The 22,635-nt window shown below is 44.2% G+C and overlaps 1 protein-coding gene across 1 annotated transcript in view; it reads right to left on the bottom strand.

Annotated features, from left to right (window-relative positions):
- Positions 1 to 22,378, bottom strand: part of QRICH1 (glutamine rich 1) — a 37,041-nt gene extending 14,663 nt beyond the window's left edge. The window contains 4 exon segments of the mRNA XM_006170986.3: positions 8,287 to 8,912; positions 8,915 to 9,317; positions 22,025 to 22,052; positions 22,054 to 22,378. Of these exon segments, the coding sequence (XP_006171048.1) occupies positions 8,287 to 8,912; positions 8,915 to 9,317; positions 22,025 to 22,052; positions 22,054 to 22,331 (1,335 nt within the window). The 5' untranslated portion in view covers positions 22,332 to 22,378.
- Between the last annotated feature and the right edge of the window lie 257 nt (positions 22,379 to 22,635).

Raw genomic sequence — 22,635 nt, 5'->3', positions numbered from 1 at the left:
AAGTTACCCTCAGGGGGGATGCCCACACTGTAACCCTTTCTCCATTCTCCTCCTAGAATCTTGGGTGGGCGCACCCACCGGGCTATGTGGGAGTCCAGCAATGTAACCGCTATACCATCTAACAGTATTCTTACCGAGGCCAGCAGAAGGCATGGTGGTTAAGGTGCTGGACACTCACATGGCTAACTCAAGTTTAAGTCCCAGACCTCACGGCTTGAAAAATCACACCAAGACATGTGCATGTTGTGTCCAGAATCCAAAGAGAATGAAGAAGGCACTGTAGTATGGCCAATCACCCCGAGGGGGAGATTTCTCACTTTCCCTCTCACTGACTTTCTGTCTCTCTCTGGCAAGTGCACTCACCCTATGACAAAAACCTTAAATACATACATACATACATACATATATATATATATACACACATATATGTGTGTATGTATGTATGTGTGTGTGTGTGTGTATATATATATATATTCTTTTTTTTAAAGAGTATTATTTTACTTATTATTACTATTTAATGTGACTAGAGAGAGACAGAGAGTGAGAAAGCAAGCTGCCAGGTCTGGGACTTGAACCATGGTCGACCATGGGGGAGTACAGCATCTTAACCACCACACCACCTACCAGCCCCCAAATATATATATTCTTGCTGTTTTGTTTTTTTTTAATGCCAGAGGGCAGATACAGGAGTGTGTAACCTATGTTGTCACACTACAATGCTTTTATATTCCATTTCTCCATTTTGTCAGAATTTTGGGCATGCACGTTCACATGCCCAACATATTTTTCAAGCCTCCAGGACTGAAATTTAAACTTGGTTGCTTGGGACTAGCAGTTAGCATAATGGCTATGTTGCTAGACTCCCACGTAGTTGACTGCAGTTTGCGTCCCGGACCCGGTGGCTTAAAACATGCCGGGCGCGTGTGCGTGCATGCCCAAGATCCCAAGAGGAGAATGGAGGAGAAGGGATTGTGGCGTGACCATCCCCCCTGGGGGGTGATTTCTCACTTTCTATCTCTCTGTCTCTCTCTGTCTGGTGAGTGCATGCACCCTATAGCAAAAACCTCTAAAAAAAAAAACAAAGTTTACTTATCCCTTCTGAGAGGTGAGGGGAAGGGCACAGAACTCCCAACAAAGTCTTCCTGCACTGATCCACCTCCAGTACTCTGCCAAGCAGGATCACAGTAGGGTGCGCCTGGATGCCTGGGAGTCCTGGGACAGGAACTCAGGAACCTTCCCATGTGGGTCCAGTTGTGTGACCACTGTGCCACCAGCTGGCCCCAACACCTAAATTTTCAACACTGGTAGAGGTAGGTGCTAGTGAAGATGTGAGACACTGTCAAAAATCTAAGTAAATGATAAACAAGGCAGCTGAGTGTGTGAGAAAGGTCATAGGGGAGAAAGTTGTGGTCTCCAGAGATTTTTGTTTTTATTATTCTTTATTTTTTAAATGAGGTCTTGGTACATCATAATCCTATTGCCCCTATCTCCTGAGCAGCTGGGACTTTAGGCACACACAATGCCTGAGTTTTCGGATGGAATGTGAATTGATTCCTGGCTTCCCACGTGGCCTCAGCTTGTTAAGTAGCATCATCAACCACCACTGGGCCAAGAGACTTACATCTGTGTGTCAGTGCGGGAAAGGGGTTTAGACAGGCTCCATGGCCAATCTGTCCCAGGTTTAATCCCAGTTCTGCTACCTGCTAACCATGGCTTTGGTCCTATTACTTTATCATGCTCTGTCACAGTTTCCTCATCTGTAAGATGGAACTGTAACAATACATTCTTTGTATGTTGGTGTGAAAATGAAATGAGTTACTGAATTTTAAAATTTTGGAGAAAGTGTCTGGCAGATGGTATGTGTCAATTATTATCACCTTAAATAGTCTCAAGAGTCATTTAAAAGATACTAAAACCATTAGGGAGAAATCCCTCAGGGAGAAAGGAGGGCCAGAAATCCCTTAGAAAAGAAGACCAGTACTGAGCCCTGAGGAATATAAATAAAAGCAGCTCAGAAAGAGGGAGGAGGAACAAGTAAAGGTTCATGGGAAGAAAAAAGGATTAATCTGGTAAGAGGAAAAATAGAAAGAAGTATGGCATGGTGGTTAAGGTACTGGATTCACACATGGCTGACCACAGTTCAAGCTCCAGACCAGCGGCCTAGGAATCATGCCAGATGTGCTGTGCTTGTGTGCCCACAACCCCAAGAGGAGAATGGAAGAGAGACTGTGGTGTAGACATCTCCCGGGAAGGTGACTTCTCACTATCTCATTTTCTTTCTCTCTCTCATGCATGTGCCTACGGCAAAAACCTAAAATAAATAAATAAATAAAAGACGGGCTGAATGAATGGTAGCTATGGTCTGTGGTGTCATGTGCTATGAAATGAAAACAGACATGTATATTCAATCTGGACACGGGGAGGTTACTAAGGACCCCAAGAAGAATAGATTTAGTCATGAATTGAAAGAAAACTGGGACCAGCAGTTGGCATAATGGCTATGTCACTGGACTCCCATGTAGTTGACTGCAGTTCAAGTCCCGGACCTGGTGGCTTAAACTCACGCCGGGTGCATGTGCTTGTGTGCCCAAGATCCCGAGAGGAGCATGGAGAGAGGATTGAGGCATGGCCATCCCCCCTGGGGGATGATTTCTCCCTTTGTGTCTCTCTGTCATTCTCTGTCTTTCTGGTGAGTGCATGCAAATCTCCCCCCCCCCAAAAAAAAAGGAATAAAAAAGAAAAGAAACGAAATGAAAACTGAATAGCTGAGGCTGGGAGGTGGTGTGGAGGTTAAGGGTGCTGGATTCCCACATGGCCGACCAAGGTTTGAGTCTTGGACCTGGCAGCTAGCTTTCTCACCATCCCTCTCTCTCTCACTCTGTCACTCTCTGGTCAAATTTTAAAATAAATAAAGTTAAATCAAATAATTCTTAAAAATAAATAAATAAAATAAAAAAGAAAAGAGGGGCCAGCAGGTAGTGTGGTGGTTAAGGTGCTGGATACTCCCACATGGCTGACCACAGTTTGAGACCCAGACCTGGTGGTTTGCTTTCTCACTATCCTTCTATGTATCTGTCTTTGGTCAAATGAAAATAAATGAAGGAATAAATAAAAGTAAATAAATAATTATTTAAAAACAAAAACAAAAACAAAACAGGATAGCAAGTGAAGCTGCCTTATGCAGATGAGGCTTTTGCTAACTCTGGTACTAATGAAGAGCAAAGAAATGGGGTAACAGATGGAGGTGAATGTAAGGTCAAAGGAGGGAGGTTTCACCATGAATCTGATGTTTGTTTTTTTTACTTTTTAAAAAATTATTTAATTTTATTTATTGTTATTTTTTAATTTGCTATAGGACACACGTGCTCACAAGAGGGAGAGAGAATGAGAAACCAAGTTGCTAGGTCTGGGACTGAACTGTGGTTAGCCATGTGGGAGTCAAACACCGCAGCTACCATGCCACCTGCTACTCCCTTTAGTTTTACTACTTTTTTCCCTCTCTTCTTTTTTTAATGTCAGAGGGTGTAAGTACATACACATATGCAAGAGAAAAAGGGAGGAAAAAGAAAAATAGAGAAAAATCACCCCTCAATGGGGTCTGGTTCAACCCATAATCCTTTTTCCAATTCTCCATCTGTCAGGATCCAGGGCACAAGTGTACACTCAGCATGTTTTTCTTTCTTTCTTTTCAGAATTATTTTATCTAACTTTATTATTATTATTTTCCAGTTTGATCAGAGAGAGAAAGAAGGAAAGTGAGAAAGCAAGCCACCAGGTCCAAGACTTGAACCATAGCCAGCCATGTGGGAGTCCAGTGCCTTTAACCACCATGCCACCTGCTGGCCTAGCTTGAAAATCATGCTGGTTGTGAATGCATGCTCAAAACTCCAAGAGGAGGGAGAAATGGAGAAGGGATTGTAGCACAACTATACCACATGGAGGGGGGGTGTGCTTTCTCACTTTCCCACTCTTTCTGTCTCTCTTGATAAAAAGATTAAAATAAAAAACAACAAAAAAAAGGGCTAGCCAGTGGCACAGAATGAAGGTGGCTGGATCCTGCATGGCCAACTTCACAGTTCAAGTGACAGATCCAGTGGCTTGAAAACCATGCTGGTATGTGTGCGTGTGTACCCAAAATCCCAAGAGGAGACCAGAGAAGGTGCTGTGGTGTGGCCATCCCCCAATGAATTCCCCATCGAGAGTGGGTACATGCACCCTATAGCAAACTTAAACCAAGAAAAGAATCTCCTGCTGGAGGGTCCAGACATGCAAATTAGAGAAATAAGCAAGCACCTGGAAGAGGCCTGACTTACAAATACAACCATCAGGCCTGAGACCTGGGGAGGTCTACTGGGTCCATCTCTATGAACAGAAGCTGAACACAGCACCCATACAAACAGCACTGATGGTCTCTTCCTACATTCAGTCCACTCTACAGATCTCTACCTGAATTCTTGTTACCACTACTGGGCAATTTCAGATTTCCTACCACAGGTCAGATCAAACTGAGCTCTTCACTTTGGGAAGACAATGCTAACTCCCCTCTCGCACTGCCGTAGGCCATATCCTCCTGTCTGACTCTGGCTCTATATTATGCTCCATTCTTCCACCAAACTAAGGTAAGAACTACAGTTCTAATCCCATGTTTCTGGGCCAGAGTGGCGCAGTGGTAAAATATGCTCTGCAAGGTTAACCAAAATGGAAAGGTTCTGGGTATACATCCAGAAATTTCCTTGAATTGATGCGGCATATGTATGCCCATGACAGGCTGGAGGTGAATCAGTGTCAAGGACCTACTTGGGTACTGTCATTCTCTCTCTCACCCAAGAAATAAAAAGAAGGAAGCTTTAAACAAATGTTTTACAGGGCTGGCTCTGTGTTGCAGCAGTAATGTGCTACTCAAGGGACGCTAGATTCCAAAAACAGGTAACCAGAGTTCAAATCCCTGGCAAGCGTGCTTGGCCTGAAACACACCGGGAATGCCCATAAGTGCTCAAAATCCATGGGCTGGAGGGCTGGACGAGGGGAATCCTGGCCTGATCAGACCTTATTAAGGGTGCTCCTATCTCCCTTCCCCTCTTCCATCTCCTGTGTACACACTCCATCAAGAATAAAGGGGGAAAAACACTTCCTACAAAGACACCTTTGCTGACCTTGTTAATCTAGAATCCCCGCATTCCCATTTTGTCCATGTGAGCACAATCACAAAATGTCACACTTTACTATGCTGCCTTATAAATAATGGAAAGGAACAGAAATCAAAAGGTCTAGGGACTAGCAGATGATATAATGATTACATCACCGGACTCCCACGTAGCCAGCTGCAGTTAGAATCCTGGACCTGGCAGCTTAAATGCACGCTGGGTGCATGCGCCTGAGTTTCTGATTGCGGTCTCTTGTCTAACTTACTTGGACCATCTCCTTCACATGCATTCCCAGGTGCCTATGCCTATCCCTTGATACGAAGGGCCCTATCTCTATCCGCCCGCCCTTTTAAAAAGAATTATTTATTGAGGAGGCCGGCAGGTGGCATGGTGGTTAAAGTGCTGGACTCCCACATGGCTGACAACAGGTCAAAGTCCAGAACTGGCAGCTCACTTTCTCACTTTCCCAGTCTCTCGCTGTTTGGTAAACTGAAAAATAAAAATAAATAGTAATAACAAATAAAAAAATATTTTTTTTAATGAAAGAATTATTTATTTGGTCCATTAGATGGTATAATAATTACATCTCTGGACTCCCACGTAGTTGACCAAGGTTTGAATCCCAGACCCAGTGGCTTAAAACTCACGCCAGGTGCATGCATGCTCAAATTCCTGAGGAGAATGGAGGAGAAGGAATGCAGCATGGCCATCCTCTCTGAGGATGTGATCTCTCCTTTTTTGTCTCCCTCTCTGCCGAGAGAAACACGCCCTTATAGAAAAAAATCTCTCTTAAAAAAAAAAAATTAGATCCCGAGAGAAGAATGGAGGAGAGGGGATTGTTGCGAGGCCATCCTTTCTGGGGAGTGATCTCTCAATTTCTGCCTCTGTCTCTCTCTGTCTTTCTGGTGAGCGCACCTGCCCTATAGCAAAAATCTCTCCAAAAAAAGAAGAGAAAAAATTTTTTAAAAAAAGAAAGAAAAGAAAGGAAAAAAGAAAGAAAAGAAAAGTCATGGCATATTTTGAGTGCACACGCCCTACAGCAAAAATCTCTCCAAAAAAATTATTTAATTCTATTTGCTACTATTTTTTAATTTGACCAGAGAGAGAGGCAGAGAGAAAAAGGGAAAATGAGAAAGATTATCCTTAAAGAAACTAACAATTAGAGGGGGCCACCAGGTGGCGTGGTGGTTAAGAGTGTTGGACTCCCACATGGCCAACCTCAGTTTCCAGATCTGGCAATTGCTTCCTTACTCCCTCCTCCTCGCACTGTCCCTCTCTGGTAAAATAAAAATAAATAAATAAAGTTAAATAAAATAACTCTTTTAAAAAAAGAAACTAGCAGCTAAAAAGGGTGATTTTAAAGTTGGAATTTCACTACAGTTTTTGAAATTTTGTAAATTTTAAATTATTTGAATATAAAAAATTTTCTAAGAAAAATTTACAAGTTTCCCCCGTTAAAAACCCAAATAAACAAGGGTTTTTTTTTTTTTTTTTTTTTTTTTTTGCTTCTTTTTGGTGACAGGACATGTGTCCTCGCCAGAGATAGAGGAAAAGCAAGAAATCATCCCCAGGGGACATGGTCACGTCACAATCCCTTCTCTTCTATTTCTCCCTCCTTTCAGGATTTTGGTCACACACAGACATGTACCTGACATATTTTTCAAGCAACCAGGTCTGAGACATGAACTGTGTTGGTCAGTCATATGGGATTCAGCTGCCTCAACCAGTAGGGGATGGCCCCTGGCTATTTTCAAACAACATAATAACAATCTTGGGGGACCAGCAGTTGGCGTAATGGTTATGTTGCTGAACTTCCATGTAGTCGACCACCATTCAAGTCCCAGACTTGGTGGCTTAAACTCATGCCAGGTGCGTGTGCATGTGTGCACAAGATCCTGACAGGAGAATGGAGGAGAAGGGATTGCGGCATGGCCATCCCCCGGGAGGGGGTGATTTCTCACTCTCCGCCTGTCTCTCTCTGTCGTTCTGGAGAGCGCACACGCTCTATAGCAAAAATCTCTCAAAAACAGGCCCACCAGGAGTGGTGTGATTTTATGTTTTTTTTTTTTTTTTTTTTAAGAATTATTTATGTGGCCACCAAGTGACACAGTGGTTAAGAAGCTGGACTCTCACAAGGCCGACAGTGCTTTGAGTCCCAGACCTGGAGGTTTGAAACTCACTCCAGGCACATGTGCATGTGTGCCTAAAATCCCAAGAGGAAAAGGGACTGTGGCATGGCCCTCCTCCCTAGGGGTTGATTTCTAACCTTTTCTCTCTGTCTGTCTCTCTGGTAAGCACATGCACCCTAGAGCAAAAATCACTCTGGGGGAAAAAAATTATATAATTATATTTAATAATATTATTATTTTTAAAATTTGCTATAGAGCATATGCACTCACCAGAGAGAAAAAGTGAGAAAAGCAAGCTGGCAGGTTGGGAACCCGAACCACGTCTGGCCATGTGGGAGTCCAGTGCCTTAAGCACCACATCACCTGCTGGCCCCTATTTTATCTTTTAATTCACCAACACTGTATCCAAAAATTCTAATTAAAAAGAACAATCTTGGGGCTGGTAGGTGGCATGGTGGTTGAGGGCACTGAACTCCCACATGGCTGACCATGGTTCAAGTCCTGGATCTGGCGGCTTGCTTTCACACTTTCTCTCTCACTCTGTCCTTCTCTGGTCAAATTAAAATTAAAAAATAATTCTTTAAAAACAAGAAAAGGAACCATCTCAGAGCCTTGCGGTGATGAGTTTATAATCCATATTCCACTGGATCTGTACACTTACATGTAAGGAATGAACTCCTGGCACACAGATAACACTTGCAATGTACCATTCATTAATATCTGTAACATATTCTTCCTCAGAAGGGATTACAAAGAAGTGTTCCAGGCACCAAGCCCCAAAGCATCTCCAAATCTCTGAATTAGTTTACTGGTCATTTCATTTATCTCCATACCAGGATAGACCTCCTGCCTGCTGCATGGCCTCACCTGCTGCTCCTCCCCGACTTACACCAAATAGTAACACTTTATCACTGTACAACTAACATCAAGGCAATAAACAAGCCAGAGGTTGCCAGGCAAGTTCTCAGTGGGCCCTGAGGGAGCAGGCTGCCCTACAGGTAAGTCTCACTTACTGAACAAGTAACCTGGAGCTGTTGCTGCGGCTGCTGCTGTGGTGGCGGTGTCTGTTCCTGGGGAGTTTGCTGCTGTGGCTGCTGCTGGGGGTCCCATATATGGACAGTCTGAGTCGTGTTCTGGTACGTGCCTGCCACGGCCTGCCCAGCCACTGGAATGTGGATGTTGCCATTCATGAACTGTGCTGGAAAGAGAGAGTTTGCAAGGGTCTGCACAACCTCTTCATGGGAGTTTTTCACTACAGACGTGGTGCCCACCATCTTCTCCTTGTCATCCTCCAGCTTTACAGCCGCCAGGGCTGTGGGTGAGCCGCTGACATGAACTGCGTTGTAGGCTTCCTGGGGAATGGCAATGTGGGTAATGCTCTGTTGCTGAGGGTCCCCCCGGGGCTGGGCAGAATAAACAGGGATGGTCCAAGTTTCTCCTGTAGGGCTAGTAATGGTCCCAGTGGCACTGTACAGGTGGGCACTGTCTACTGTCAGTAAGTCTGGCCTCAAGGACACGTAACTCTGTTGCTGGCCCTGTGGAATGGCCAGTACGGTGGCCACCGGCTGCCCTGAGATGGCATAAGACACAGTGATGGGCATGTCCACTTTGCGCTTCTTCACTGGCTGGAGGACACTGGGCCCCCCCGCCGTTCCCCTTCACGGGGTGAGCCCTGCTGGGATGGTGGAGGCGAAAGGGCACCCACAGTCTGGATTTGGATCTGTTGACCCCCGGCAAGAGACTGGCCAGCCACCAGCTGAGCCTGGATTTGCTGATGTGGGATGTGCTCTTCCGGGATTTCTGCAGCCTGGATCTGCTGAGCTGCCTGCACGTGCTGCACCTGGATCTGGGCTGCCTGCAGCTGTGAGGGGCTGGGGCTCTGCAGAGATGGGGTCTGTATGGAGGGGGCTGCGGACTGCGGTGCCTGGCCCTGGATTTGCACCTGGACCTGGATGGGCTGCTCTGCAGGCTGATGAACAGTGAGCTGCGGGGAGAGTTGCTGAGCCGAGACCTGCTGTGGAGACTGCTGGACCTGGACCTGGACCTGTGGGGACAAGATTCAGCAGTGAGTAAGCCAGGCATCACCAAGAACCCAGCCCCCAAAGAAGAAGAGATCTCAAGAAAGAGCCCTATGTAATACCAGGAAGAGGACTGCCGTACCCTTGGCTTGTGAGGAGGCCACATCACCAAACCCAAATAGATCATCCTTCAGTATCACACTGCATTAACAGATACATACCCACTCCAGAAAGCAAGTAAAACAATCAACTGGCATCTAAGAAGGAAATACCACAACTTGTTCGAAACTTTTAACTCTTCTTTGAAAATGCGATCCTTTGTTTTTTGCATATTAATAGAGTAGAACAAATAGATTATTTATTGGCTCCTGCGAAAAGTCATGACTTTTTTTTTTTTGATAGATGTTTTTGCTATAGGGTGTATATGCTTCCCAGAAAGACAGACAGAGATGGAGAGACAAAGAGCGAAAAATCACCCCCCAGGAGGGATGGCCATGCCACAATCCCTTCTCCTCCATTCTCCTCCCAGGATCTTGGGCACACATGCACGTGCGCCTAGCATCAGTGTAAGCCACCAGGTCCAGAACTAGAACCACGGTCGACTACATGGGAGTCCGGCAACATAGCAATTACGTCAACTGCTGATCCCCATAACATATTTTTGCATAGAAAAATACATCAAAAAACACCTTATCTGGACTGGCCTAGTACTTAACAGAGCCAGAACTCACAGAACTGACCATGGTTCAAATTCTAGCCCGGGTGGCTTAAAAACATCAGGCCGAAATCCTGATGGGGGATAAATGGAGGAAAAAGGATTGTGGCATAACCACACACCCTACAGTAAATTAAAAACAAACAAAAAGGGACCAGCAGTTAGCGTAATGGCTATGTTGCTGGACTCCCACGTAGCCAACCACGATTCGAGTCCCGGATCCAATGGCGTAAACTCACACTGGGCGCGTGTGCGTGTGTGCCCAAGATCCCAAGAGGAGAATGGAGGAGAAGGGATTGTGGCATGGCCATCCCCCCTGGGGGGTGATTTCTCGCTTTCTATCTCTCTGTCTCTGTCTGTCTGGCAAGCGCACGCACCTTATAGCAAAAACCTCTCCAAAACAAACAAACAAACAAAAAGACACAGAATTTGGATTATTTAATCTGAGTAAGATTACTATATCCTGAATGACACATTTCTAGTAGCAGTGCAGTTCATATCGTTTTTGGTGTAGACACTGAAATATACTGTGGTACAGCATCAGCAGGGCAAATACAGTATGCTGCATTGCAGTGCTGGAAACCCAGAAGCTGACTATGGTTTCAGATCTCCAGGAGCTCTGGAACACGAGGGGTGTGGGCAGAGAGGGCTGAGGGACGTGCATTGCAGCATGATGAGACCTTGCTGAGAGTGCCTGTCTTTCTGCTCTCTCCTGAATGCACACATTCTCAAGCATAAATACACTATTTAAAGAAAAGGAAATTAGCTGACAGTTCTATGAACAGTTAAAGATATCGTACGTCAAACATATGATTGACAAACCATTGCAACCCATTAACTTTTTTTTTTTTTTTGGAGAGGTTTTCGCTAGAGGGCGCGTGCGCTCGCCAGACATAGAGAGAGAGACAGAGAGATAGAAAGCGAGAAATCACCCCCCAGGGGGAATGGTCACACCGTAATCCCTTCTCCTCTATTCTCCTCTCGGGATCTTGGGCACGCACGTACACGCACCTGGCGTGAGTTTTAAGCCACCGGGTCCGGGACGCAAACCGCAGTCGACTATGTGGGAGTCCAGCGACATAGCCATTACGCTAACTGCTGGTTCTAGCGACCCAGTAACTTTAGAAACCCTCATGTATGGAAAATGTATTACAAAAATACTAAGCATGGATTTCAAACATTTTTTTTGCACCTAAATTAACTCATTCTAACTTATTATAATGACACATCTTTGGAGGATCTCATTTGAGGCACTAAGAAGAGAAAGACATCAATTTCAAAACAGCCGCTATTGGGACAGTTTCACTGTCGCTGAACTCCCATGTAGTCAACCGCAGTTCGAGTCCCGGACCCGGTGACTTAAACTCATGCCAGGCACGTGTGCGTGCGTGCCCAAAACCCCGAGAGAATGAATAAGGGATTGCAGCATGGCCATCTCCCCTGGCCGGTGATTTCTTGCTTTATCTCTCTCTGTCTTTCTGGTGAGTGCATGCACTCTATAACAAAAACCTCTCCAAAAAAAAAAAAAAAAAAGCCTTCATATTTATACTTCTAGCAACAAAAAGAGCAAATACTAATGGACCAGCCACAACTGTGCTGGTGGCAGGGCTCTGCTGAGTGACACTGGAGTCACATGGGAGGCCCAGGTGAACCAGTAATCCTGGCTGGCTGAGAGGCTAGGGGAAGGATACAGGCATGGCAAGATCCTGTCAAAAGTACCTGCCCCAGAAACAGCAGATGGTGTAATGGTTACATTGCTGGACTCCCAAATGGCAGACTACAGTTCAAGTCCCAGGCTCAGTGGCTTGAAATTTACACCAGGTGCATGTGTGTGCATACCCAAAATCCCAAAAGGAAAATGAAGGAAAAGGGATCGCAGTGTGGCCATTCCCCCTGGGGGTGGTGATTTCTCACTTTCTATCTCTCTGGTGAACACACACACCCTACAGCAAAAAACAAAAACAAAAATCAAAAAACAAAAATAAAACCTCTTGTTAAAAAATAAAATGTCTCAGGAACCAGCAGTTAGCGTAATGGCTATGTCGCTGGACTCCCACGTAGTCGACCACGGTTCGTGTCTCGGACCCGGTGGCTTAAAACTCACGCCGGGCGCGTGTGCGTGCGTGCCCAAGATCCCAAGAGGAGAATGGAGGAGAAGGGATTGCGGCGTGACCATCCCCCCTGGGGGGTGATTTCTCGCTTTCTCTATGTCTCTCTCTGTCTGTCTGGCGAGCGCACACGCCCTACAGTGAAAATCTCTCCCAAAAAAAAAAAAAGTCTCTCTCACATGAAATAAACTTTTTAAAAAAAGTCTCTCTCTAAGACATCATTCCCTGAGCAAACCATAGTTGGTGAGACTGTCTAAAAAGCCTGGCATCAAGCCTCAGTTCTTTCCCTTTTTTTTCCCTATTAAAGGGCAGGGAAAAAACAAGCAAATCTACGGATGCTGTGTGAACTCTCACCCTGACATTCACCATCAGAGGGGCTTCTCTCTGGCACAAACACAATTATTCTTTCTAGAAGAAGTACCTATCTTGGGGCCAGCAGGTGGCATGGTGGTTAAGGGCACTGGACTCCCACATGGCCAACAGTGGTTCAAGTCCCAGACCTCCTGGTGGCTTGCTTCCTCACTCTCTCTCTGGCTCTGTCCCTCTCTGGTAAGTCAGTCAGTCAGTCAAGTCAAGTCACAAAGAAAGAAAGGAAAGAAGGAAGGATGGATGGATGAATGAATTCTTAAAAAAAAAAAAAAAAAAAAAAAAAGTACCTGTCTTTGGAGAGTTCTGAGAGGGAGGTTAAATGAACCCCTTTATCTAGCACAGGCAAACCTGCCAGCAACAAAGAACTTGGCCTTTCCCAGTGTTGTACATAGTCCGGGAGTTTAAGGTCTTCCATCAGCCTTCAGAGGTGCCTCCCTCATCCAGAACAGACGTATACCAGTCTTCTAATTAAACTTTCACATACAGCTTTGTCTCCACCAATTCACCAAATGTGATTTTTTAAAAGAATTATTTAACTTGGAACCAGCAGTTAGCGTAATGGCTATGTCGCTGGACTCCCATGTAGTCGACCACGGTTCGCGTCCCGAACCTGGTGGCTTAAAACTCACACCGGGTGTGTGTGCGTGCGTGCCCAAGATCCCAAAAGGAGAATGGAGGAGAAGAGATTGCGGCGTGCCCATCCCCTCTGGGGGGTGATTTCTCGCTTTCTGTCTCTATGTCTCTCTCTGTCTGGCGAGCGCACGCACCATATAGCGAAAACCTCTCAAAAAAAAAAGAATTATTTAATTTTATTTATCATTATTTTAAAAATAATTATTTTATTTAACTTTATTTATTTATTTTAACCAGAGAAGAAGAAGAAGAAGAAGAAAGAGAGAGAGACAGACAGACAAACACACAAAGTGAGAAAGCAACCCACCAGGTCCAGGACTTGAACCATGGTTGACCATGTGGGAGCCCAGTGCCCTTAACCATCATGCCACCTGACAGCCTTTTCACTGCTTTTGGAGAAAGCAGGTTTGTTCCCACCTTAGGGCTTTCTGGTTTGGAATGCTCTTTCCTCATATAACCAGACAGCTCATTTGCCAACTTTTTCTGGTTTTGATTCAAATGGCACCTGCACAGTGAGGCTCACTCTGGTCACTCCATCTGCTTCTGTTTTTCACCTTTACATTTATCTATTATTATCTACTACAAGTTGTTAAAAATCTCATCTGCCTCACCCAGCTAGAATGTATGCTCTACAAGGAAGGGGTTGTTGTCTTGTTTCTTGCTATTTATTATTTAATCTTCTTGCAAAGGGCTTTATACATAAACGGAGACCTATGGAAAGGGCTGGGGTAGGAAAGAATAACGGCCCTGGATCTACAAGCAAAACATCCCTGAGCAATACTCTCCTAAAAATTACAAAAGCAGCTCATGTTTAATTTAAAATTTTAATCTCTCTGGGACCAGCAGTTGGCATAATGGCTATGTCACTGGACTCCCATGTAGTTGACTGTGGTTCGAGTCCCAGACCATGTCTTAAACTCACGCCGAGTGCGCGTGCATGCCCAAGATCCTCAGAGAAGGATGGAGGAGAAGGGACTGCAGCATGGCCATCCCCCCTGGGGGGTGATTTCTCGCTGTCTGTCTTTCTCTCTGTCTTTCTGGTGAGTGCATGTTCACTATAGCAAAAACCTCTTAAAAAAAAAAAATTTAAGCTCTCCTTCTTATACCCCAGTCTCCAGCCCTATTCCTGTTGTAGGTTCTAGTATTACTGTTTTGCTTTTCTTTTTTTACTATACAGACAATGGATTTTTATTCTTGACTTTTTTTCAGGGTAGTATTACTATTATAGGACCACAACATTCCACCTATATTAAAACCTAGGGTGATGAGGCCAGAAGATGGCATAATGGTTACGTCACTGGACTCCAACGTAGTCAACCGTGGCTTGAGTCCCGGATGTAGTGACCTAAAATTCACATGGGGCGCATGTGTGTGCGTGCCCAAAATCCTGAGAGGACAATGGAGAAGGGATTGTGGCATGGCCATCTCCCCTACTCCAGGGCGATTTCTCTGTGTCTCTCTGGTGAGTGCACAAACCCTACAGAAAAAAACTCTTAAAAAAAAAAAAAAAAAAAAAAACCTAGGGTGATAATGGGGCCGGCAGATGACGTAGTGGTACACTGCTGGACTCCCACATGCCAACTGCAGTTCGAGTCGCAGACACAGCAGCCTGAAAATCAGCGTGTGTGTACATGCCCAAGATCCTGGAAGGAGAAGAGAGAAGGGACTGCGGTGTGGCCATACCCCCTGGGGGTGATTTCTCACTTTCACTCTCTCTGTCTCTGTCTCTTTCTCTCTGGCAAGCACATGCACCCTAAGTCAAAAAACTTCCACAAAAAACAAAAAACCTAGAGTGATACTAAAGTGGTTTTTGACAATTTTGTACATACATATTCACCCATCAACAGGTATAGTTCAATCATTCTTCTGGATACAGATCACAATACACTATAATTCTTCCATCATTCATTCTTTTTGTTTTTAAAATAGAAGATTGTTTCCAATGTCACTTCCATAAGCAACACAACAATAAATACCCTTATAAACACATTTATCTGTGAATACAAAAGGCAAAATGTATTTATAACACTTAGCATTTGACAAGCACTGCCAAGTTCACCCCCAATGAAGTTTCACTGATGAATCCTCTCATATCCTGCTCACCCTGGGTGAAATCTTTGTAAATGTTTTCTCATAGAATAAATGAAACATGGCATTTATTTTTTAAAATTTACATTCCCATTATCACCTCTGCTCTACCACAGCTGCTCTACAATCTTTATTTAAATTAAATCTACAAAGCCTACTTTTAGAAAAATAAATCCTGTTTGGCTTAAGCCAGTTATTAACAGAAATACATTTACCTTAATAGTTTTTAAAATTCATGAAATGGCAAGAAAGGGTAACTTCAATAAAGGTAAGATAGACTTAACTATCTTACTTATCCAAGAACAGTTGACTAAAAAGTCATTTATAATTTAAATAAGAGGAAAAGAAATTATTCTTACATATCTATATAGAGAAAATTTGTAAGTATATATATATGTAGGAATATATAAACCACATCTCATTTGCATCCTATATGATAGAAATTTTGATAAGACTTTTAGAACTACCTCAATAAGGCAAAAAGCCAAGTAAAAATTTTGTTTTTTTAAATTTTAAATAAAGCTGACACTCTGGGTGGAGAAAAGCAGCACACAAAGAGAGTAACTTAGTAAGTTAGCCAAACAAAATTCATTTTAAAAAATCCTTTTTTGAGAGAGAGATTTTTGTCATAGATTGCATGCTCTCACCAGAGACAGAGAAAGAAAAATAGACAGAAAGCAAGAAATCACCCCCTCGGGGGAATGGCCATCCAGCAGTCCCTTCTCCTCCATTCGTCTCTTGGGATTTTGGATGCACACGTGCCCAGTGTGAGTTTTTTTCTTTCTTTTTCTTTTCTTTCTTTTCTTTTTTTTAAGAATTATTTAACTTTATTTACTTACTTATTTTTAATTTGACCAGAGAGGGACAAAGCGAAGGGGGGGAGGAGAAAGAGAGAGAGAAAGAGAAGGAAAGCAAGAAAGCAAGCCACCAAGTCTGGGACTTGAACCATGGTCAGCCATGTGGGAGTCCAGCACCCTTAACCACCACGCCACCTGCCAGTCTCGTCCAGTGTGAGTTTTATTCCACCAGGTCCAGGACTCAAAACTATAGTCAACTATGTGGGAGCCCAGCAACATAACCATTATGTCATCTGCTGGTCCCAAAAGTAATTTTTTAAAAAAAAAAAAAAAAAAGAATTATTTATTTATTTTATTCCATTTGCTAGTATTATTATTTTTTCATTTGACCAGAGAGAGATAGAGAGAAAGAAAAAGTGAGAATGCAAGCTGCCAGGTCCCGGACTCAAACCGTAGTTGGCCATGTGGGAATCTCGTGCCTTTAACCACTATGACAACTGCTAGCCCCACCCCGAAAGTAATTCTTACTAAAAAAGCACTGCCCATTATTTCTGAATTATTACATCACTAACTAGGCTGATAAGGGTAATCTTCCATGAACCATAAGGACACATATATGTACATTTTTTTCTTTTTTTTGAGAGAGAGATTTTTGCAGGACCAGCAGTTGGCATAATGGCTAGGTCAATGGACTCCCATGTAGCTGACTGCAGTTTGAGTCCCGGACTCAGTGGCTTAATCTCACACCAGGCACGTGTGTGTGTGTGTGCCCAGGATCCTGAGAGGAGAAGGGATTGCAGTGTGGCCATCCCCCCGGGGAGTGATTTCTCTCACTTTCCGTCTCTATCTTCCTGGCGAGTGCACACGCCCTGTAGCAAAAAACTCTCAAAAAAAAAAAAAAAAAAAGAGAGAGATTTTTGCTATAGGGCACTTGTGCTCACCGGAGAGACAGAGAGAAGCAGAGACTATAACCAAGAAATAACCCCCCAAGGAGGATAGCCACTCCACAGTCCTTTAGCCGCTGAGTCCGGAACTCAAACCGCGGTCAACCACATGGGAGTCCAGCAACGTAATCATCAGGCCATCTGCTGGTCCATGTATGTGTGTGTTGAAAAGTCCTTGGTCAAGTACTTTAGGTCTGAAGCTGCCCAGGTGACACAGGGGGAGAAGGGTAACAAAGGGACAGAGGAGACAGGATTCTGTTTATCCTCCACTTCTCAGCTTAGGGCACCTTGAGAACCACTCCACTTTCCCCAAAAGTTCTCTTACATAAATTTCTGTCACGTAATTGTCGGCTTACTTTATTCTAGCATTTTCACTGAGTTAGTGGTTTTGCAAAGATATTCTTTTTTTTAATTTACCAGTGGGTATGTGCTCTTGGGGCAGTGGAAGTGGGTGGTAAGGGGTGGGGAAGGGGGAGAGAGAGAAAGAGCACTCCCCGTGGGACATGGTTATGCAGCAATCCCTTCCCCATTTCTCCCACTTTTTGGGGACTTTGGGGAACAGGTATAACCAGCACGTTTCTCACGAACCAGGCCACTGGCTGGTCCCAAAGTATTTATTCCTCCACAACTGATAGGGATTTTTTTTAAAGTATCTTTTCAGTTGTTTAAAAGGAGAAAATACCTACGGTTATCAAAAAATTCATGAAAGGGGCATGCAGATGACATGGAGGTTAAGGTGGCTAGATCCCACATGGATGACTATTCGGTTTGAGTTTTGGAACTAGAACCCTGAAATACCCAAGAGAAGAGTGGAGGGAAAGGGGGTTGCAGTGGGGTCATAGCCCTAGGAGCTGTTTTTTCATTTTCCCTGCCCTTGACGAGCACTCAAAAAACACCCCAAAATTTCCTTTTTTTTTTTTACTTTTTAAATTTGCTACATGGCATGTGCACTTGTCGAAGACAGAGAGAGGGAAAGTGACAGGGCACCACCCAAAGGGGATATCTATGCTACGACCTCTTCTCTATTTTCTGGTCAGCATTTGGACATGCATGCGCATGCGTACCCACCTGCATGCACATGCCAGCATGTGTTTTTTAAGCTGCTGGGTGCAGGGTGGAAACCACATAATCAGCCAAATGAGATCCAGTTGCCCTAACCACCATGACTCCTGACTGGCCGAATATTTACCTTTCTTCTTTCATGTACAGAGGTTTAGGGAAGATGATCCTAGTATGTTATTACAATCAGTTTTCTTGAACATGGTCTCTCAAAGAATACTTCAAACTCAAATCCACAACCTTTTTAAAAATTATTTATTAATTGTATTTATTCATTCATTTATTTTTAATTTTGACTAGGAGGGGGAGTAAGAAAGCAAGCCACCAGGTCCGAGGACTTGAACCATGGTCAGCCATGTGGGAATGTCCAGTGCCTTAACCATCATGCCACCTCTGGTCCCAATTGGCAACCTTTTTTTAAAGAATTATTTAATTTAATTTAATTTATTTAAATTTGACCGGGGGGAGGGGGGGGGGTAAGGAAGCAAACCACCAGGTCTAGAATTCAAACCAAGGTCGGCCATGTGGGAGCCCAGCGCCCTTAACCACAATGTCACCTGTTAGCCTCCCCCCTCTTTTTTAAGAGACGTTTGCAATAGAACACATGCACTCTCTGGAGAGAGAAACAGACAGAAAGGGAGAACTCACCTCCCTGGGGGGATGGCCATGCCACAATCCCTCCTCCATTCTCCTCTCAGGATTTTGGATACATACGCCCACATGCCCGGCCTGAGTTTTAAGCCACTGGGTCCAGGACTGGAACCACAGTTGACTACTTGGGAGCCCAGCAACGTAACCATTATGTCATCTGCTGGTCCCATCTCCGACCTTTTTAGTTTTTGGGTTTTTTGGTTTACCTTATTTAAAGAGACAGAACACGTGAAATACAGGCAATCTGTCCCCTTCCTTCCAGCTAGCCAGAATCACAGGTCTACACATGCATTCCTGGAGTGTTTCTGGTTCTGGTCCACCAAACCAGTCTTCCACGTGGCTCAAGCATTACAAAATGGTGCCCTCCTGTCTCTGCCCTCAAATCTTTATTGTTATGAAAAAGGTCCAAGCTATAAACATCAGCAGAATAATTTATGTTCTTTACTTTAAAATTATTTTATTTTTGACTTTTTAAAATTTGCCCAAGTGGGGGACTAGTAGGTGACATTGTGGTTAAGGCACTACACTCTTGCACATGGCCAACCACAATTTGAGTCCTGGACCTAGTGGCTTGCTATCGCACTTTCACTCCCGCTTGCTCTCTGTGCCTCACTCTGGTCAAATTTAAAAAAATAAATAAAAAAAAAAGAAGGGAACCAGCAGTTAGCGTAATGGCCATGTCGCTGGACTCCCACGTAGTTGACCGCGGTTCGCGTCCCGGACCCGGTGGCTTAAAACTCACGCCGGGCCCGTGTGCGTGCGTGCCCAAGATCCAGAGAGGAGACTGGAGGAGAAGGGATTGTGGCGTGGCCATCCCCCCTGGGGGGTGATTTCTTGCTTTCTGTCTCTATATCTCTCTCTTTCTGTCTGTCTGGCGAGCGCACGCGCCCTACAGCGAAAAAACCTCTCCAAAAAAAAAAAAAATGCACATGTAGGGATTAACAGATGGTGTGCAATGGTTACGTCACTGGACTCCCACAGTCGATCACAGTTTGAGTCCCAGACCCAGCAGGTTGTGCATGTGTGCTTGCCCAAATTCCCAAAAGAATGGAGAAGAGACAGTGGCATGGGTATCCCCCCTGGGGGGAGGGGTGCTTTCTTGCTTTCTGTCTCTTTCTCTCTCTGCAAGTGCATGTGCCCCATAACAAAATTCTCTCTTAAAAAAAATAATTTTGGATTAGCGTGTGGAAGAGAAAGAAAGGCAAAATAAAATAGCACCCCCGAGAGGGTAAGCACACCCCAATTCCCTCTCTTCTACACCTCCCTTGGGAACACATACGCCTAGTGTGGGTTTTTTTTAATTATTTTATTTAACTTTATTTATTTAAATTTAACCAGAGAGGGGCAGAGTGAAAGCAAGAGCAAACATGAGAGAGAAAGGGAAAGTGAGAAATCAAGCCGCCAGGTCCTGTACTCAAACCATGGTCAGCCATATGGGATCCAGCCTCCTTAACCACCACGCCACCTGACTGGCTGGCTCAGCAGAATAATCTGAGCCAAAAAGTAACTCTTCTTTTATCTACCTTGTTCCTAAGGCCGGAACATGCAGTCAATGCATCCTCCCACATGTCAGCTGTTTCTGTTATTTTATCCAGTCTCACTAAATGGTATTGTCCCTATTTGACATATGGAGAAACTGAGGCTAAAAAGATTAAGACTGTATCAACAACTAAATGGTTAAGCCAAATTAAAACCCAAGAATACAGTTTCAGAGCCCATGTCCTTCCAATATACCACTGCACTCCTGAGGGAACTGGGCTACTTTCAAACCTTCTGTCTCACCAGACATACCTCTCCACACTCTCACTCTCCATTATGTTCAATTCCTTCACCTTTCCTCTTGGTGGAAAGTATCAAGAGGGGCTGGCAGGTGGCATGGTAGGTAAGAGCGCTGGACTCCCACATGGCTGACCGTGGTCTGAGTACTGGACCTGGTGTCTTGCTTTCTCAGGTTCCCTCTCTCTCTCCCTGTCCCTCTCTGGTCAAATTAAAATAAATAAATCAAGCTAAATAAAATAATTCTTTAAAAAAAAAAAGAAAAGAAGAAAAAGCATCAAGAGTAAAATGAAACTTCAGGCCAGTAGACAACATAGTGGTTACACTGCTGGACTCCTACATAACCAAAGATGGTTTGAATCCCAGACCTAGCAGTTTGAAACTCATGCCAGGAGTGTGTGCACATGTGCCCAGAATCCTGAGAGGGAAATGGAAAAGAAGGCATTGCAGCATGGCCATCCTCCCATAGGATGATTTCTTGTGTTCTGTCTCTCTTGAAGTCTCTCCAGCCAGCGCAAATGCCCTACAGCAAAAATCTCTCAAAAATAGAAAAAGGGTAAAATAAAATTCAAGTGGCAAGAAAACGGTGCTTGCAGGGGAGAATACTATTGTTTCCCATTAAACGAAACAAAAACCTTTCCTTGTCAGCAAATACATTAGCTTCTCCTTTCATCAAATTTATTTTCAATTAACGTTATTTCCTGAGACTTACAAGTAGCAAACACAGGCCTAGAAATCTACATGTGATATGAGTTACAAAACCACACAACTAAATGAAGATCACTAAAATATATCAGCCATTCCTTTTTTTTTTTCTTTCTTTCTTTTGAGAGATTTTCACTGTAGGGTGCGTGCGCTCGCCAGACAGACAGAGACAGACATAGAGACAGAAAGCAAGAAATCACCCCCCGGGGGGATGGTGACGCCGCAATCCCTTCTCCTCCATTCTCCTCTCGGGATCTTGGGCACGCACGCACACGCGCCCGGCGTGAGTTTCAAGCCACCGGGTCCGGGACGCGAACCGTGGTCGACTACGTGGGAGTCCAGCAACATAGCCATTACGCTAACTGCTGGTTCCCTCAGCCTTTCCTTTTTAAAACAAATCCTGAATGCCATGCTTTTTTAATGAGCCAAGACTAGCCCTCTTATGTACTGTCTCTGCTCAGGTTGACAGAGAGAAGGGAAGCCTCAGTCACATTTTGCTGTCATACTCAAATACAGTTCCAGAAGACCTATAACTTCTATATTAGTCAACTTCCAAAGCAAACAGCATCATGGTCTTTTTAAAGTGGTTGAAGATATTTTTAGTCCATATTAACTATGGAAGAATTAACTGTTAAAAAGTTTTGAGATTCCTGGGTGGTGAGGTGGGTAAGGTGCTAGACTCTCACATGGCCGACTATGCTGGGAGTCCCGAACCTGACAGCTTGCTCTCTCTCTCTCTCTCTCAAAAAAAAAAAAAAAAAAAAGTGTGAGATTCCTGCAGTGAAAACAGCCTCTAACATACATGTAGATGCAATGTTCCTACTAACCAAGACCTAGAGAGCAAAAAATGTATATTAAACACACTACACCTCAATATTTCCATTTTACCTGGACCTGCTGTGGCTGGTGAAACCGGTTGCTGTTCTTGCTGGGTCTGTGGCTGAACACTGGTGGTGACTGGACAGGCAAGTTCAAGCAAAGATCCAGCCACTTCGGTGCTGTCTGTGTAAATGCAGTTCCCACCCTGTTGGTACACCATGGTAGTGGTGGCCGTCTGCTGGAACTCCTGAAGGGCTTCTGGCCCCTTAGAGGCCAGCGAGTCCAGAAATTCCTTCATCCTGTGCTGTGGGACAGACCGCGCCCTCACTCGGATGTACTCTTCAAAGGAGATGGTGTTCTCCAGAGAATTATTCATATTGTAGAGTCCTTAGGGGTCCTATAAACAAAACAAGTGGACAGAGGTTAAAAATTAGGCTGTTTTTGTATCCTGAAATGTACAGAAGCACCCACCTTTGCACCAGAGTGGAATATTCAAGGCAACTGTTCACACCTGGAATCTAAAGTTGTTTTATTATATCATGTTATTTTTTTAGTTAATGGTGCTTGAAAAACTACTATCATGAATGTGTCTTAAATCAAACTGTATCACACTGAAAATGACAAACAAAAGCATGCTTCACATTATTGGATGAAAGAGGCTGAAAACACACTACCCACCT

Source organism: Tupaia chinensis, unplaced genomic scaffold (genome assembly GCF_000334495.1).
Source record: "Tupaia chinensis unplaced genomic scaffold, TupChi_1.0 Scaffold149184_1, whole genome shotgun sequence".
Classification (NCBI taxonomy): domain Eukaryota; kingdom Metazoa; phylum Chordata; class Mammalia; order Scandentia; family Tupaiidae; genus Tupaia; species Tupaia belangeri.
The sequence above is the reverse complement of the archived record's forward strand: the minus strand, read 5'-3'. Positions and strand labels throughout refer to the sequence as shown.